Source organism: Oculina patagonica, chromosome 10, assembly GCF_052425735.1.
Source record: "Oculina patagonica isolate OP01 chromosome 10, crgOcupat, whole genome shotgun sequence".
NCBI lineage: Eukaryota > Metazoa > Cnidaria > Anthozoa > Scleractinia > Oculinidae > Oculina > Oculina patagonica.
In genome coordinates this window covers 20,157,529-20,176,476 of record NC_135767.1, presented here as the reverse complement: position 1 = coordinate 20,176,476, position 18,948 = coordinate 20,157,529, and the positions used below count along the sequence as shown (strand labels likewise).

The window sequence follows — 18,948 nt, the reverse complement described above, 5'->3', positions numbered from 1 at the left end:
CACCCCCCGCATTTATGTCGCCGGTACCCATTTATACTTCTGAGAGAGGCACCATGAGAGTAAAGTGTCTTGCCCAAGAACACAACAAAGTGACTCCGCCAAGGCTAACCATTAACCATTAGGCCACCGCGCCTCCAACTGACATGAGATATTTTCAAATTATTGTGATTCTTTGTGAAAGATGCCCTTTTATAAGGTTGCTCATTTAAAGAGAGGTGACTGCACTGAACATTACAAATTACCTGACTCGTGAATCTCCATTTCTGTATGCTGTGTCAATGGTTGTATTGTTGTTGACATTGTAGTTGTACCAGCGACCACTCCGGTCATCAAACCATTTCCAGGCATGAGTAGTGCACTATATTAAAAAAAAAACAGTGGCAATTTATCAGCATGTTAAAACATAAAAAAAAAATACACTGAGAACATTATGCAGTTAATGCCGTTTAAAAATATGTTCATCAACAAATAGCTACGCATGAGCATTAATTTTATAGCTTTCAGTGTGTATCAACAGCTTGTTGGCTCAAGTACAGACTGGATTACTATCTGGACATACAGAAGGGCCAGTAGAGAGGGAACTGTCCAAGGGGAACAAAAATTGGTTCGGGAGTTTTAAGAAACTGGGGGTCGATGAATCAGGATTATACAGAACTGTATAAGTGTATGTGGGAGTAACTGCCTTTGGACACATAGTGCCAATCTTATTTGCTTGAATCAAAAGGATCTCCCACCCTACTACCTGGAACCATTAATTTCAGTGTGTCATGTGTCTGTTGGCCCTTTGTGGAGGTTCACGACTCCTGCAAGAATTTTGGGCAAACATGGGATTGGTACTCTGTCTAGAGACTGGTTGACCACAATAAAGGCCATACTACGTGTAAACCCTAGTCTCGGCCTTATGTGCCTCTTAGGTGCGAAGAGGATTATGAGTTGAGTATGACATGTAAAATTAATAACCGTCAGGAGGGGATGGCAGCTCTATGCATGAAGACTGATGTTAACTTGTTAATGTTCCTCTACCTTGTCATGAAGTTGTTTTCTCTTAGTAGTGACTGCCATTTTCTCGTGGGTGTCCAAAAAAAGTATAAGTGGAGACAACCATCTGCATGAGAAACAGAAATGTAGGAAATTACTAATCAACTTCTTTTTAAGTACACAATGAGAATCAACACTTCAGGATGCCTAGTGCCAGCAGAGCTTCACACATCAAAAATAACCTGCCGAACAATTTTTTCTGCAATAAACATTGTTTTTGAAAGAGATGAATACATACACTGGTGTAGTAGCTTTGCTTCCCATCAACTTGATCTGTACAAGATTTGCCTGGCACAGTTCAAGCAGCTCTAGCAACGAGTTTAGGATGCCAAACTTCTCAATGATGGCTTCACATTGAAATTTCTTCTCCTGTTAAACAAAAGCATTGGGAAAAGGAGATGTGTTTAATTTTTAATCACAATAATTATTCAACAACTGCATGTAGTTATCATATACTGGTAAACTACGTACCTCAAATAACAAGCACGTGAGATGTAAAAGTGACGACAAACGTGCCGCTTCAGCCATGCCATTCATCTGTGACATACTTTCCTCAAGTTGCTTGGTGTCGGCAGTTTGATTAGTACAGGATTTCAAAACGGTTCCAATGTCTGTTGTAACCTGAAGAAAAGTAAGAGTACCACCATCAAAAACCAAGAATACAACAGTAAAAAAAACAAAGAAAAGAAAAATCAGAATCAAAGCATTTTCACTGGTAACAAAAAATCCTTTTTTTTTTACTGGTAAGAAAAATCAAATTATTTTTACTGGTGAATTCAACAATTCATTAACCTGAAATCAATCAACGACAGGCTTTAAACCCGTTTTTCAAGGTTAAAAAAATTAATGCAAGGAAAAAGCACAGCACCTGTTTTAGAATGTGCATCATTGTATTCTCCTTCCACCCCTCTCCATTACGTTGAGCCACCACAGAGAGAACATCACAGGCTTTAAACACCGTTGCAGGCATTCCAGTCAACACTTCAAGACAGCCCTGCAGCATGTCGGCAGTAAACTGATCTAGCACAGTCTTCTCCAGTGGAATTGAATCATCTCTGTCTTTTTCTTCTTTTGATTTATCCTCCATAGGCTCTTCTTCCTTCTTCTGTGTTTTTGGGGTAGTTGTCGCAGCAGGAGTAGAAGTGGTGGCATCACCAGTAGCACCAGAGGGAGCATCGGTAGCAGCAGCAGCAGGCTAAACACAAGTTAGTAGAGTGTCAGGGTCTTAAAGTATTAAGTCACATCTGAATTGTACATGTCTACCTTGCTATGAAAAATACAGAATATAAGCAGTACTGTAGCAGTTTTTGTAAGCTGGTAATTCTGCTGATTCTCTAGTGTAGCAGTTGCTATTGTTTTAGGGGGCTAGGAGCATTGTTCGTCTTGTTCGCAGAGTAGCAAGCCATTCATATGAGCCCTGAGCTACTCAACCTAAAATAAGTCAACCAATAAGGAGAATACATTTTTTTATGTGCCAGCTTAGTCCAGGATATACCTGCAATGTATGACAAGCAATCCAACGATGCAGAAATGCTGGTGTGTTAATATTGCATTGGTTTTACGAACAACCCCACAATAAGATATGGAGCTGCAGATACCGACAATGCTTCTTCTGTTGCACACAGAAAACTTGGCCCCATAATATGCAGTCAACTCTCTTTTATAATTAACGGGCACCTCTATAAGATGGACACCGCCATAAGACGGACACCTGGTGTTGGTCCTGTCCCTGCTGTTTTTCAGTAATTCTACTGTAACTAAACTCCCTATAAGACAGACACCTCTCTAAGACGGACAGTTGGAGCCGGTCCCGAAGGTGTCCCTTTTAGAGAGAGTTGACTGTCCTATGAAATTCTTCAAATCTGACAATGTCTGCTTCTAAAAATAAAACTGGATGAATCACCAAATCTCAATTTCGAATTTCTTAATAACAAAGCTCACAGCTTTTCCAAACCTAATGTAAGCATAGGGAGACATTTTAATTTTTGGTCATAAAAGAACTTGATTATTATACCTGATCATCAGCAGGGGCACTTGTTATGTCTTGTCCAAGGGACATAGCTATGGCCCGCATCATTTGATCTTCTTCTAACATGTCATAATCCAAACCAAGCTCCTAATAAGAAAAATCAGACGATGTAGTTCAACACCAGGACTTGGGTTTGAATTTGGAGGTAAAGAACTGGATAACAGTCAACCAAAGATAGTAGTGATTCAAGACAGCACAAGCAGCATCAAATCTTAAGTAATGAATTCCTTAGGGCTGGTAAATAGGTAAGTCTTGAGCCAAGTGGCCCATAATGCCGGAGCTTATCACAGTTTCTGTAGCATTAAGCAGCTAGGAATATTTCTACTCTCCCCTGAGGCCCGTTTCTCGAAGGTCCCGAAAAGTTTTTGCACCCGGAAAGCCATAGCAAATTCTTAAACCTTGTGATTTCAGAGCTGACTTTTATTCGCATATTTAAAATATGACCAGAGGTTCCCTACATACAAAGTTTCACTCGTATACGCTTCTCTGTTTTTGAGATACAGATAATTAAAAATTGCTTTACGGGCTCGAAAAGTTTCCTGGACTTTCGAGAAACGGGCCATTGATGGGATGTTAGCCCACTGCAGGATACCCAGCAGCTTTATTCCACCAGTACCCATTTATACACCTGGGTGGAGAGAGGCACTATGAGAGTAAAGTGTCTTGCCCAAGAACACAATGCAGTGACCCGGGCCAGGGTTCGAACCTGGACTGTTCAATCCAGAGTCTTAAGCGCTAATCATATGGCCACTGCGCCTCCCACTAAGGGCTGGTACACACAAGTACTAAGGGTAAGGGTTTGGTTAGAGGAGAAAGAATTTGCTTGGCTGGAACATGAAGCAACCAGTATTCCCTTGCAGTGTTAGATCAGCTGAATCAAAGTGGCATAAGGCAACCACAGGCAGACCACCCTATGTGTTCGTGGTTAATTATTGTTGGTGACATGGGACGAACAAAAGAAATTTTGAAATCTATAAGGGCTACTGAAATAAAGCTCTAGAAATTAAATATCTAACTACATTATGTTCTAAATATCTCAATAAAGTTTAATGAAATGTTTATTGACTCGTGTTGTATTTCTTCGCCTGCGCGGGGCATTTTAAGCGCCTTTATAACTATCTTAAAACGGCCCGCGCAGGCGAAGAAATACAACACATGAGTCAATAAACGTTTCATTAAACTTTATTGAGATATTTAGAGCGAAATGTAGCTTAGATATTTAATTTTCAGAGCTTTATTTCAGTAGCCCTTATAGAATTGCCTGTGAGGCAACTTTAGAAGATCTCGCTTCAGTGTGGACATGAAACTGTGGAACTAGCCTGTAAGCACTATGGGGCCTTATGAGTGAGAGGTTTGTCACTCGCATAAACAGCCCCAAACCTTAGCCTGCACCTTGAGCTAGTAAAGAACCTGGAAAAAATCCCCAGGGAAGGCAAAAACAAACAATTAATTTTAGGCATAATGCCAAAATGACTGGTTTATGAACAACATGATACCTACCCTAGCAGGCGGTGGTGGAGGGTGAGTCAAGATGTAATCAGTTGCCTCCTCAAGGCTCCCTGTGCTCAACAGGGCCAGTCTGGCATGTTCATGAGTGAAACCCATGTCTATAAACTAAACAAACAGTTGGCTGATTGTTGAGAAAGCCATTATATAATTTATGTCAAATGTAACTTTCAAGAATAACACTGTGGGTATTGCCAACAGGTTTCATGTGAATGGCCGCACACTTGGGTTTCATTCTCAGACTTAAAACCAACTTGTAAATCATAATAAACAGCACCACAGAAAGGAAGCTAAATATCTTTCATTTGAATGGTCAAACATTCAATTTCATAACATAATAAACAGTACAAGATGTGGCCCAGAAGCTTTCATCTAAATGCCGGATGGTCACGCATGGACCTGATCTGCAGGCTCAAAAGTTACACTGTAAAATGTACTGCATGTATAAAGCTTGAATACAGGAGCTAGAGAATAAATGAATGCAGCTGTACCTGTTGTAAATGCCGCATGTTAATCTCAGGTTGGGCGTGTGCAGGCTCATCAGGTGGTCTTGCCACTGCTGCTGCCGCAGTAGAGGAGCTGCTGGTAGATGACGCGCTCTCTGGTGCAGGTCCCAGCTTCTCTTTGATAACAGCCTCGCCCTTTATGATGTGGTACAGGATGGCCAGCATTGACTCAGCCATGTGTGGACCATACTCTTTGGGAAGTTTTTGTCCCCAGAGTTGTTGGACTGCCGAGAATGCTTTCTGTAAAAGAGGAAATGAAGGCAAGAGCGAACTTGTGAAATCCACAACTAAATTTCTAACACATTGGTAACTGAGGTGGCCTCCCTTATAAGCCTGGTTGTTTCTTGGAGGTTTCCACGCCTTACCTAACATAGTTTTTGCTAGTTTTCAATTTTAAAGTGGCTAATAAATGATGGTGATGGTGATGATGATGATATACAACTGACAGTGCACATAAAGAAATGTATAATATAGCACATAAAAAGAAGAAAACAAGTAAGGATGGACAGAGGGATTTGGAGGGGAAGCAGGAAGGCAGTCAGGGAGGGAGAGAGGGAGGAAGGAAAGAGAAGGGGAGAAAGGAGGGATGAAGCAGGAGCAAGGGAGAAAGTAACTGAGTGAGTGTGAGTCAGGAGTGACCCAGTGAGCAAAAGAACTGTGTGAGTGAGTGAGCAGGTGAAGGAGTGAATGAAGGAGGGAGGAGGGAGAGAGTGAGCACGAAAGTGCATGTACAAGTTAATATGTACCAGTTTAGTCCAGGATATATCTGAATAAAAAAAACCCAGGCAATCCAACGATGCAACTAACTGGTTTAAATTTATGTTGCATTGGTTAAACGAACAAAACCCACAACAAAACATGTGAGAAGTAGATACCGACAATGCAGAGTCATTTACTCTAATTATTAAGCCCCCACTACTTTGCGAAGAACATGGCACATAGAGAATGGCAAGGTGCAAGCCCTAACTACATCTTTCACCAAGACAAAGATAAAAATAATCCTTTGAGTTCAACCTACCTTTTGTGTTGCAACAAGGAAAAGGACAGGGTTAAATGGCACAAAGCTGGGTGCAGTAGATGTTGGAGGAAGGCTGTGTGGAGAGTCCATCAGGGTTTCCGAATTTGCCAGTCTACTGATCAGTGTTAACCACGAGTCCAACAATTCCTGTGAGCCAGCTAAAGACAAAAAGAAAGAAGTTTAGTTCTTGACACTTACCAGTTCACCATTTCAGTTACAAGTCCAAAAATATTAGTTCAATAAATGTTAGTCTCGGGAATTTGTTGGTACATTTAACAATTATTCACCAAAGGTGAAGTGAATCGTGGTGACTATTCCCCGAGATGAAGTCCTAATATGCTTTGAAGTCCTTATATGTTTGTTAATGTGCTTTGAAGTCCTAATAGCTTTGTCTTTGCCCAAAGGAAAAATGCCCAATTTCCTCTATGAAACAGGCTGCATTCTACATAGGTTACGCCAAAGATCTTCGGCGTGGATTTCCAAATTGCGTGGTGTACTGGCGTACGATTGTAGGCGGCACCTTTTATCTGGCAAGCAGACGACTTATTTTACCGTATTTATTCGATTAAGCGCCCTAGGTGCTTATTAAATTTTTGGACTTTGAGAGTGGGCACTTATTCGAGGTGGGCGCTAATTAAATTCTCACCATTTTAGCTAGTACATTTATTTTGCAAGAAAAAAATGTATAATAACTAAACGTGAAGATGCACCAAAGCTAAATTTTAACTGTTCATTGAAAGTTTTGTTAAAAAAGTACAAAAAACTTGGCCTTTGGGGTCTTCTATTAGCAGTACGCAGTCAATTTCACTCTCAACTTTAATAATAATCAAAATTCCTCTTGTGCCCTCTTTTAAGCGGGGTGGGGGTGGGCGCTTATAAACTTTTCCTACATACAGGGTGGGTGCTTATTCGAGGTGGGCACTTATTCGAGGTTGGGCGCTTAATCGAATAAATACGGTAGTTATGAATAATAAAGGACCTTGGTGTAGACCTATAAAAAAAACTTGGCATATCTTCAGAGTGGTGTGTACACTTAATGTACCCTGGTCTATGAGACACGCCTGCAGGAAATCATGGTAGTTGCCCGGGGGGGTACTCCAAAAAGTTTTATACGGGGAGGCTCCGCCCCAAGTTCTAACCCCTTACCCTTTTATAATTATACCATTTTTGACAGAAATTGTACCCCTTTCGTATACCTTTAACTGAAAAAAGGTACCCCTTTCATATACCTAAGAGACATGGCGTGGACTTAAAATAGCACGTTTTCTTGTCATTTTTATGTAACGCTTAATAAATTAAAATAATACAGCCATAAATTGCGTCTGTTCGAAATATTTTAATTTAATGCCCTTTTAAATAGCCAAATGACAGATTTCCATACCCTTTCATATACTTAAACTCGTGAAATACCTACCCTTTTATATACCTGAAGCCTGAAAAAGGTACCCCTTTCGGGCGGAGCCTCCCCCGTATAGGCCGTTATATGGAGTACCCCCCCCCCCGGGTAGTTGTATTCAAGTTGTATTCATTCAAGTCTTGTGCATGTTTTACTGAATACAACTACCACGATTCTGTGCAGACGCGTCTGATAGAGGAAACTGGCCATTGCGACTGACCCTAATAATAATTCTAATTCCTCGAAAACCTGCTACAAGTTACATAGTAATATAATGGATATCCCTACACTAATCCTTACCTTGAAAACATGACTGACTTAAGCTTTCATTCATGGGTGCTTTGCTGTCCTCACTCAATATGACCTTTAACAACCTGAAGCAGCCATACAAACAAAGAAAATGTTGATCAAGAAGAAAATGCAAATCATTTGTCTTAGCTTGGTGAATCATCAGGCAGCAACGCTAAACAGTCTATAACTGACAGCAGTCTACACCCCCAGGGGGGTACTCCGGCTTGTAAATGACGGGGATGATCGAATGGAGGCAAAACTCAGGACCCCAAAAAATCCCTAAGTCTTCCGACATTACCCAAAAAAATCCCTGGACCAAAAAATAGCCCCCCCCCCCCCAAAAAAAAAAAAAAAAAAAAAAAAAAAATCCCTTGTCAAATTACCCCTTAATTGCCAGGAGGGGCAAAAATATAACACAAAGAAAATGATAAAAAATTGAACGCTCGTGTTTGTTTATTTATCATACCATAAATTCGCCAAGGCCCCGCCAAGGCACTTTCCCCTATTTAAATCAAGTCACCCCCCAAAAAATACTTGCCAAATTTTCCAACCCAAAAAAATCCCGGACTCGAAAATTTCAAACCCAAAAAAATCCTTCGATCAACCCCGTCATTTACAAGCCGGAGTACCCCCCCTGGGTCTACACCATTGAAATTTTATCAACTTGCCCAATGGCACCTATACACTGTACATAAAGACAGACAGCCAGACAGGCAGACAGACAAACAGGGGAGTTGGGGGAGGAGAAGATCAATAGAAGGATAGAGAAGAAGCATAATAGTACATGAGGAAGTAATTTCAAGAGGAAAAAAAAACTCAGGTTTGAATCTGACTTACGAGAAAAGGCTGTTGTGTGCCCCAGACATGACAAGTTGTTGCAGCATCAAATGATAAGGGTTCTTCTTATCATCAAACAGCAGGCGTGAAGCAAAGCCAACAATACACATATGGAAGTGAAACCTACAATAAATGAGCATAAAATTGATCAGACGTGAAGGTTCAGATTGTGCTCTGCACGAAGAGGGCAGCTTATAGAATAAGTTAATTGTTTTGGTCTACTTTTTTACACCTTTTATTTCATCTTTCAAAACGAAATTACAAAGTTGGTATTTTTTATGCTTAGTTATACATAAACACACGCACACACAAGAAAAAGAGAGGCCCATATTAAAACCTTCTGCCTTTATGACAAGTTGGAATCAGCTAAAGCAATATCAGGATTCATACTCTTTTGAGCTTGTAAAACTCCATGACTTTCTATAACCTTTTCAATGCCTTTCAAAGTTTTCCATGACCTAAATTTGACCATTTTTCTTGGAAATTTTCAAAAATAATAACCTGCCTAATTTTTTGTACAATCAATACCATTTTCCATGACTTTCCATGACCCACTCTTAAATTCCACAACTTTCCAGGACTGGAAAATGAAATTCTAAAATGCCATGACTTCCCAGGTTTTCTATGACTTATACAAACTCTGAATATATAAATAATGGTTAATTTTCTTGCAGTACTTGTACCTTAGTTTGGGCACTGAAGTATTACTGGGGAGACCCTGCCAAATCAGTGCATCCTTCAGCAGTTTGCTTAGCTGTAAAGCAACATGACGTGCTGGGAGGGTCGGAAGACCAGGCGTGGCTGCAGTGTGTGGTGCTCGCCGCTGTCGCTGAGCTGATCCAACGCTTAACTTTACAAGAAGGACAAACAGGTCTGACAAGGCTCTGCCAAGAGCAGTTGATGTCTGCAGAAGTTGTTTTATAATTCTTTGCTGTTCAGGAAGAAGACTGGACTTTGCATTTGTAGTTTCACTGCTTCCTTCCTTGTCATTTGTCACTGTTATTGCTGGACTGCCTTCAGGTGTTTGCCCTGAAACTGAAACAAAAATAATATCAAATTAATTATGATGCTGCTCTTGCTCACAACTCAGTTGTAGCTCAATTCCCTTTAATACTTCTTTCACTGACCATTAATTCTTTTCAATTTTATAGGTTATTTGCATGGGAGTCACTACTGTGGCTTAATGTTTAGTGCAATGGCTAGTGCACTGGACTTTCAATCATGAGAGACCCAGGTTTGAGCCTCAGCTGGATATATTCTGCTGCGTTCTTGGGCCGGATTGTTTACTCTCACAGTGCCTCTTGCCATCCAGAGTAAGGCGCAACCAACCAAATGCTGGGAGGAACATGTAACCTATGATGGACTTGAAGTCATTTTATGTGATGGAAGCTGAAGTTGAGTGTCAACACTGATGAGCCATTGCTCATCTCATTCCCTTGGCGACACACTTGGCGATTTTATCGCCAATCGCTCCGATCAGTGAAAATCGCCAAGTGTGCCCAGTGCAGCGATTGGGATTTTCGCTGATTGCTGCAACCAGCGTATAAAATTGCCGATATCTGGCATGCCAGATATCTGTGATTTTATTAGCTGATCGCTGCAGGCGATCAAATTGCCTAGTGTGTCGCCAGCTCAACAGACCTTACATTTCCATTAACACAAAAACGTTTTGGGTCTGTCTCCTATTTAAATGAACCAGAAATCATCAAGCCTTTTATGCAAAGGAACTCCTAAAATCACAGCACTGCAGTGGGTTAGAGTGGAACATTATAATTTTATTTTTACAGGACAATTTTTATTCTTACCTGATGGTTCTTCCTGATTTGCTGATGTTGATGCTCTCAGCATCTCTAGATCTTTGTCAACAACCTTCGTTTCATCAGGTGATGTTTCTGATTTGCTAATGGTTTCCAACACAATAGTCTCCCAAATGAGGAACATGTAGAGTTGACCGAGTTGCTTTAGTACATTGATGCCTTGATCAGAACCCCAGTGATTCACACACAAGGTACGGATGTCAAACTGTCAAAACATTAGAAAATTTGTCAAAAATTCTGCTGCAGAATGGAAACTTAACACCTAAAAATCCTCAAGGATTGTTTGCTATTGCTATAACTGTTACCATGGATACCATCACAAAGCATGCTCTTACCTGCCCCACTTTACACACATGAAGGAACTTGCTAATGTATGCATGACATGCTACAATTCCATGCAAAAGTGGAGTCAGCTGCACTGATGCCATGGCCTGTTGAGGCCTGCCTGACGACACCACCTCATGTAATAGGATAGACAATGGAGACCCTTCTGATCTTGAAATCAGAGGTTCCAGGGAAGTAAGGACTTCACTGAGCAGAGTAAGGCCTTGTTTTAACACTTGGGATTCATGGGATAACATCTAAAAAATGAAAATAAAATATTCATGATTTGGAGCATTGTATCATTCTGCAACTGGTCAAACACTGCCACTTTATCAAACACTTTGTCATGCTTTAGCACAGGCGTTTTTGAACCACAGATGGTAATGAGAAATTCATGTTCTTGTTTTCAGTGCATCTTCACTCTCACGAATGATTTGAAAAGCTGTTACCGCAGGATTTACAACTTTATGTTTTTGTTAGAAAAAAATCAATAATACAGTTTGTTTGCACCAAGGAAAAGAACATTAATAATTATTTTTGAGTTCCGTTGTCATCAATGAATCAAGAACATCTGTGCACAAGCGTTCTCATTACAAACAATGTAGGGACTTGTAAGATTTGGTTATAAGGGTAGCATTCCTAATAAGCTGCTGAGCACTGATAAACATCTGCATCAATCTCTTAACTTGCCCACTTGAATTTGTGATAAAAAGGTAAAGGCAAGGTAAAGCCAGCATTCAGGCCTAGAGGCTTATCAGGCTCGAGCTTATCCCAGTTTCCATAGCAATAAGGGACTAGAAGTATTTCTACTTCCCCATGGATGAGATGCTAGTCCATCACACAGTTACCCTAGCAGTAAATCTGCCAGTACCCGTTTATACACCTGGTTGGGGAGAGGCACTTTGAGAGTAAAGTGTCTTGCCTAAGAACACAACAGGGCTCAAACCCGAACTGCTTGATCCAGAGTCTGACACACAAACCATAAGGTCACTGCGGCTCAAACTGGTCAAACTAAGACAAAAATGCTCACCAGGATAGATTTGCATACACCCGAGACAGATTGACAAGCAGGAGAGGTCACAAAGTCCAGTGGCAGGTTAGGCAAACCAAGGATATTGATCAAAGGTTCTAATCCTCCAAGACGAACAAACTCTCTGCAGTGGTCATCAGTTGAATTGTTGCTGAGAATCGAGTCCACAAACCGAACCTGCAATAAAATTAACCATCAACAAATTAAGCCTTTAATATTGGCAAAACATTAACCAACCACAAGGTTGTCATGAAGGGCCATAAACCGTAACACCTGTTATGGCTGAGTTCACTCAATATAACAGGTGAAGATGTCGATCGGTGTTATGTTACTCTTGGGTAGAGATCGAGCGAAATGCTATGGGTGTTATCTTCAATGTAACAGCTGCTTTAAAAACTCATGAATAATTCATTAAGAAAATACAAAGGAAATTAATGTTAAATGAGTATCTCAGCGCTTCAAGCTGCGACCATTTTGGTCGCCATGGCGAGTGAAAAGAAAATTTGGCGACTAAATTTTCCAAACAGGTCCCCAATTTGGCGACCAGTGCAGTGTAAAGGGCTGGCTAGGCATCATTTGTTTTTTGCAGTATAATTACTAAGCAATTTCACCACAAAATTTTCCATTACAACTATTTCAGTCGTGCATCTTGCTTATCCGTTTGGCTTGGACTGCTGTTTGGGTTTGATGTCTTTGATCGTGGAGCCGCCATTAATTTGAACACCACATTTATGTTTCTATTATTTTACTGTACTGCACGAGAATAAACTTGTTTTGCATGTTTATCTTCCTTACCTGTTTCTCTTATCATTTATTTACTATTCTGCACGATAATTAGAACAGATCAACCAAAAAACTTTGGAATGCAAGCGAAAATAACCTCGTCGAAACGTTCTCCGAACGATTTCTATTCGGCTCATCATGGTCAGCAGTATTACTCTATGTAAAGCGACATGAAGTGTCTTCTTCTAAAATGTTTTTGCTTTTGGCGACCAAAATTTTTCTAGTGGCGACCATTTTACAAAAGAAAGTCGCCAAAGTGCGACTTCTGAAAAACTTGAGCTTGAAGCACTGTATCTGTATATCTGATAAAGACACCCGTGGCTAAATTTTTATGTCCAATTTTTTTTGGCCAAAATTACTCAAAATCTAAATATCAGTGCAAGAATGAAAAGATCTTCATCAGAGGTTTTTGAAGCTGTTCAATAAACTCGCAGTTTGTGCTTAATTAAGTCTAAAATACGAGGCGCAGCCTCGTGTTTTAGACTTGATAAAGCATGAACTGTGAGTTTGTTAAACATTACTTAAAAACTTATTGACAGCCATGAAACAAAATGATTATCAAAATAAATGTTTTATGGTGGTTGCGTGGTGCAGTTAGACGTATAGTCAACAGATTACCGGTATGTTGCACATACCACATTCAGGATATAATCCATGAGCGGAATGAAGGTCCGTTTCTCCTCTTCGGCATTCCTTTAAAATAAAAGAATTGCATAAATAGACATCAATAATCTCTTTTAAAGGTTATTAAGAAAACATACAGGTTTACAAAAGGTGTTTTTTTTTGCTTTACTATAAGAGTGAACAAGAGTATCCTAAATTTCTCCAGTGTTTCTTACACTTCTGCCCTTGATAAAAATTAATGATGTTAAACAACAAAGCATGGTAAAAGCTCTTAAGTGCAGCTATCATACTTTGAGCTATCTTTGTTCTTGTCATTGTCAGCGACGACCTTAGCAGTGCTAGTAGTACTGGTAAAGCTGAATCTATCTTCATCGTCCTCTTCCTCATCTGACATTGGTTCCTCAGACACTGGAGCCACACGCCCAGTTCCCTGACCCAATCCACTGCCGCTGTCTACTTCACTGCTGTCAGGTTTAGCACCCATCTTGAAACCAATGTATTTGGGGTCCCGGCCTAGTGCACAGACCTCTTGCAAGAGCTGAAAGAAAGAGTCGCCCATCACAATTATTGTAACATGTAATTAGGAGTGGAGAGAAAAGGGGAGGAGTGGATAAGAGAGGGGAGGGGAGGCGAAAGGAGAGGGGAGAAGAGAGGATGGGAGAGGGAAGGGGACAAAAGGGAAGGGAAAGGAAGGAAGGGAGAGGAGAGGAGAGGAGAGGAGAGGAGAGGAAAGGAAAGGAAAGGAAAGGAAAGGAAAGGAAAGGAAAGGAAAGGAAAGGAAAGGAAAGGAAAGGAAAGGAAAGGAAAGGAAAGGAAAAGAAAATCCTATCACATGTGCAAAATCATACTAAGTTACTAGAACAAATGGATACCCAAGTTGTGTAACAAATTTACCTTAATTATAGCAGTCATAGCATCTGTCTTTAGAGTGGGTTGGTGTCTCATCAGCTCATCCATTGCAGTGCCAAGGTTGGAAGCAGTTTCACCTACAACAAAAAAATCAATTATTTCAGTCCTACACTCAAGAAATCTATTCTTCTTACTTATTTCTACTTAAACACTGCATTTTCTTAATGTTAATTCTGAGAAGACAGGTCAGGACTATAATCCTATAAGGATTTCCTATAAGGATTTGTGTAGTGCTGCTGATTGGTTGTCATGCTTCAACTTTCTTTATTCCAACAAATCAGATACTCTATGCAGACTTCTGTACATATGGCTTTGACATAAGAAAACAGGGAAAGTTGTCTGTTTACCCATGTATAGGTACAGTGTATGTCAGAACAATATCCCCAGATTGAAAAGTGTTTTTCAATCCATGACTGTATAGGATTAAAATAATGACAATGTACAATATTTAATGAAAAATCTAAATGTACCAGCTTAGTCCAGGATGCACCTGTAATTTACAACAAGTGATCCAACGATGCAAAACTACTGGTTGGTAAATATAGCATTGGTTTTACGAACAACCCCACAATAAGATATGAAGCTGCAGATACCGACAATGCAACCTCTTTTCAATAACAAATAAATCAGCTTGTGAGAATTCCCTTTGTGGTTGACACAAAAAAATGTGTACATGAAGACCTCACTATGTAGTATGTACAATAAATTGAAAATGTTATTAGTAATCCTACCAAGGCTTTCTGAAGTTCTTCTACGCCTCATTGCTGGTAGGTAATCTGGAGATAACAGCACTCTGAACAGCTTGTCAAAGGGCTTGCAACTCATGAACGCTTGGAGTCCACGAGTATTCAAACACAACGCACTGAGCACACTGGGCAGTGATGAGAGAACTTCACGTGTAGCTGGAACCTAGAAAAAGAACATAATATACATGTATATGAAACATCAATAATGCAGGGATTTCAAAATGTTTTGAAGTAGGCGTCAGCAACTGGAAGAGTAGACCACTGTGACAAGCTGAGCTTGTTTCTCACAACCTTATTGCTATGGCCAAAGTAACCAGTTACATAAAATCAAGTAGCCCGGTGGAACTTTGGTGGCCGGTGCCAGCTTGTTTTGAAAACCCTGATGATTATGATTATCATAATGGTTCTTATTTTGCGCATTTACAGAGCTCAATGTGCTTCACAGTTAGAGATACGGCACAAGATCGGACATTAGCATATCAGGCGCCTTTGGCAGCCTAATATGCTGATACTTCCTGCCAAATCAGTCTTTAAAAATATGCTTCACGAAAAGTAGTGCAGAACTGACCTCTTTGACGACCAAAGCTTTGAGCATAACTGCAGTCAAACCGTTGTCTTGCAGTGACGAGAGAAGAGATGGCTCATGAAAGACATACACAGTCACCACGTCAATGGCTGTATGGAGAAAGGAACCAAGACTGAAGGTCAGAAATCTCAAAAACTGATTATCATTTAACAGTCACAAGATTAGGTTGTCTGCATCTGAGCCTAGTGATCCATCAGCCCGGAGGTAACATGTAGTCCGGTTTCTGTAGCATGAAGGGACTACATGTAGGAGTATTTCAACTCCCTCCTGGATGAGATGCTAGTCCATCCCAGGGTTGCCCCTCCCAACATTAAATCCATTGGTACCCATTTATACACCTGGGTGGAGAGAGAGGCACGGTGAGTGCAGTGTTTTGCCCCAGAAAACAACAGAATGACATGGTTAGGGCTTGAACCTGGACAACTCAATCTGGAGGTCAGTGCACTAACCTTTAGGCCACTGCACCTCCCACCAGTCACAAGATTATACACATAAGTTTGTTGGAAACGTTAAGACTTACCTGCCATGAAAAGGACTGGACCGTAGTACTCAACATTGCTGATTATGTACTTCAGTGAGGTTGGAAGTGAGCTATCCATAACTGAAACAAACACAGTTCAGTTTTTATTAGTATTTTTTCATTTCTCCTGTCATTTAAAACACACTCAAAATAACAGTAGCTAACTTTACCATTTCTTATGCTCTCTGAGAAGGAAGGATCTGGAATGGACTTCTTTAAAAAGCTAAGAACAGCTTTGATCAGAGCCGCTCGTTGAGGCAAGCACCGGTTCTTGCTCACAGGACTCACTGAGGAGCTTGGCCCAGCGACTGTCATCTCAACCTGCGGCTTTTCTTTTCCTGTTTCATGCTCGTCCACTTCCATTTTGTTATCCTCGGCACCTGTGCTGTTGACATAAGGTTGCTCAGTTTCCATGGGAACCTCTTCTGACTGGTTCGACTGGGAAGGAGCATCAGGCTGGGCTCCCTGGTTGTCACTTGTTTCCATGGCAACACCATCTTGCTGGTTGGAAGGAGCAGAGGGGAGGTCTGGGGATAATATGGCTCCATGATGAGGTTGGCATTTCTTAATTTCTTGCTGAAAATTCAAACAAAAGATAATGACAAATGAAGTAAGGTGCACTGGCACTATCTGAATATAATTATCTCCACATTAGTCCTGATGATATCACACAGGACAAGCCACACACTTGGCTTAATGCTAGGTATGTTTCATAATAATCTGCTGCAAGAATAATGCAATTCACTAGGTGACTGTGATTTTTTTTGGTTTTCAGTGATATGCGAAACTCTTCCAAAATCCAGTTCAAAATTTATCTTATATGACTGCATTTTTCAATGCTGCCAATCATAATTATGGCAACAGCCAACAAACCATGAAAAACAGAAACAAACAAAATGGATCAAAATCTACCAATCACAACTGACGAATGTGACCTTTTCACCCAGTAGTGAACTTCTGTTTCCCAAAAGGTCTGCTAAGATGATTGACGACAGCAAAAAGCTTAAACTGTTGGTTGAGGATTGAATTTCACAGTTCACATATCACTGAAAACCTCAGTTTATCCGTTACATGCTTCATTCTGGCCTTTGTCTTCATAACAAGTTTACTAGCAAGTGATAATTCACATGAAAGATTATTTTGCATTGCAAACTGTGTACAATGTACCTCAAGTCTGTTGATAATAGCAGTCAATCCAGTCTGATTCTGATATCCAGACAGATCCATGTTCGCAATCCACTCCATGATACGAATGGCCCTTGTCACAAACTGGTGATCAAAACACAGACACCACATCAAGAAGAATTACAAGACAACTTGCAAAATACAACTATTATTAATAGCAGAATCTGATGTGTCAACATTCAGATAAACTAAGGAAAAAATGCTGTCACTGAAACACAGAAGATAAGATCAAAATTAAAACCAAACAGCATTTTCTTACCGTCAGATGACTGTCTCCTCCCTGATGTTCAACAACTCTCAGAAGAGCTTCCAATAAACCACAAGACACAAGTGCTTCAGCACCTGGTTAGGAAAAACCAAACAAGAAACTACAGCTTAAAAACAAGATCATATTGTTCAAATACTGTACAGTTCACTATCAAGTCTTCTTAGGTCAGCACACAAGGGGACAAGTCCTAGCTAGTCCCTGCATCAAGTCCCTTCACGTGAACCACCTATTTTCGACAAAAAATTCAGTCCCAGGAAAAAACAGTACATTGATCCCTGCAACTTGTCAGACGAATTTAAACTGGTTTGAATTGATAGGACTCCCAGCGCTTGTCCTCAAAATTAAGGTCAGAATGCATTAAAAGACAAGTTCCAGCAGCTAGTACACAGGAGTTAACTCTTCAAGGGGCTAATCGCAGGAAATAGTCACAAGGACTTGTCCGCTTGTGTTTGCCGACCTTAGGTATGACATAGAAATATAGCACAGTTGTCTGACCTTAAAAAGTCCAGTACCTGATGTATCTAATGTAGTACAATATTTTCATTGTACATGTACCTACCAATTTCATAATAAGCCAAGTGGTAGAGAAATGAAAACAGGCCAGTTGCAAAAGGCAGTGGAAGGGAATCTGCCAATGGATCTAAAATTCAATGAAAAAAAAGTTAGAACATAAATTATTGTTCTTTGAGCCTCAAAAACCAAGGAAAGTCAGACTTGCTTACAAACATCTACATGTATTTACAATACGAACATAAACAAAAAAGCTTGTCAGAAATATGCGGTTGTAGAGTACTATGCTCCACCTGTGAGAGCTTGAATACAATTTCTCGTGAGTGTTGGAAGGAATCCATGATAAGACGCTAACCCTGTACAGTCAATGACAGTGTTCACCCTAAAATCAGGCAAAAGCAAAAATCCATCAATGTCTCACACTGTACTTGCAGTCTTGCGTCGTCCTCACAAGCCAACAACAACAACAACAACAAGTGGCAATGCAGTAGAATTAACCAGTTCAGGAGTAAGTATTATTACATGAATATACAGGGGTAGATACATGTAGGATGCCACAATTTTGTTAGGTGACCTGAGAGTAATATTTCAACACCACAAAGTGATGGTTTTTTACTTATTCAAAAATCAATGATTTTTTGGGAAAGATACTGTAGATGCTTTTTTGATTTCTTTATATTGGCGTGCTTTCTGACTCTCTTATTCTGCTAATACTGAAGATTGCTTTGATCAAAGTACCTTGGACTGCACTCCATGTGCACAAGAGCAGTAAGTGTCCGAATGGCTGCTGTTCTAATATCCTGTAAAAGTAATAACAGAATAAATGAAATTATTTTGCACAGCAGTGAGAAACAAGCAAAGACATGGTCCTTGCTGTGAGCCCTGTAATTTAAGCAACTGGAGAAGAGATAGCCTGCCAATACAGCTGCCTCTCATTCGCTCCTGCTACTACGTGCGAAACGCGAAGAGAGACGTCTGTGATCGTGGCCAGAAATTCCATACTGATGACGTTAACCACTAATAAG

General features: G+C 40.3%; 1 protein-coding gene across 1 annotated transcript in view; it reads right to left on the bottom strand.

The window, feature by feature from the left end:
* The window catches only part of LOC144628954 (E3 ubiquitin-protein ligase HUWE1-like), a 58,893-nt gene that overhangs the window by 31,075 nt on the left and 8,870 nt on the right, over positions 1-18,948 (bottom strand). The window contains 27 exon segments of the mRNA XM_078487077.1: positions 243-358; positions 1,024-1,105; positions 1,277-1,407; positions 1,510-1,659; positions 1,907-2,233; positions 3,053-3,154; positions 4,568-4,681; positions 5,065-5,319; positions 6,098-6,255; positions 7,794-7,867; positions 8,622-8,744; positions 9,305-9,656; positions 10,427-10,643; positions 10,774-11,019; positions 11,793-11,969; positions 13,211-13,268; positions 13,490-13,737; positions 14,094-14,185; positions 14,840-15,017; positions 15,423-15,529; positions 15,961-16,041; positions 16,131-16,536; positions 17,128-17,229; positions 17,405-17,487; positions 17,973-18,053; positions 18,217-18,305; positions 18,662-18,723. Of these exon segments, the coding sequence (XP_078343203.1) occupies positions 243-358; positions 1,024-1,105; positions 1,277-1,407; positions 1,510-1,659; positions 1,907-2,233; positions 3,053-3,154; positions 4,568-4,681; positions 5,065-5,319; positions 6,098-6,255; positions 7,794-7,867; positions 8,622-8,744; positions 9,305-9,656; positions 10,427-10,643; positions 10,774-11,019; positions 11,793-11,969; positions 13,211-13,268; positions 13,490-13,737; positions 14,094-14,185; positions 14,840-15,017; positions 15,423-15,529; positions 15,961-16,041; positions 16,131-16,536; positions 17,128-17,229; positions 17,405-17,487; positions 17,973-18,053; positions 18,217-18,305; positions 18,662-18,723 (4,211 nt within the window).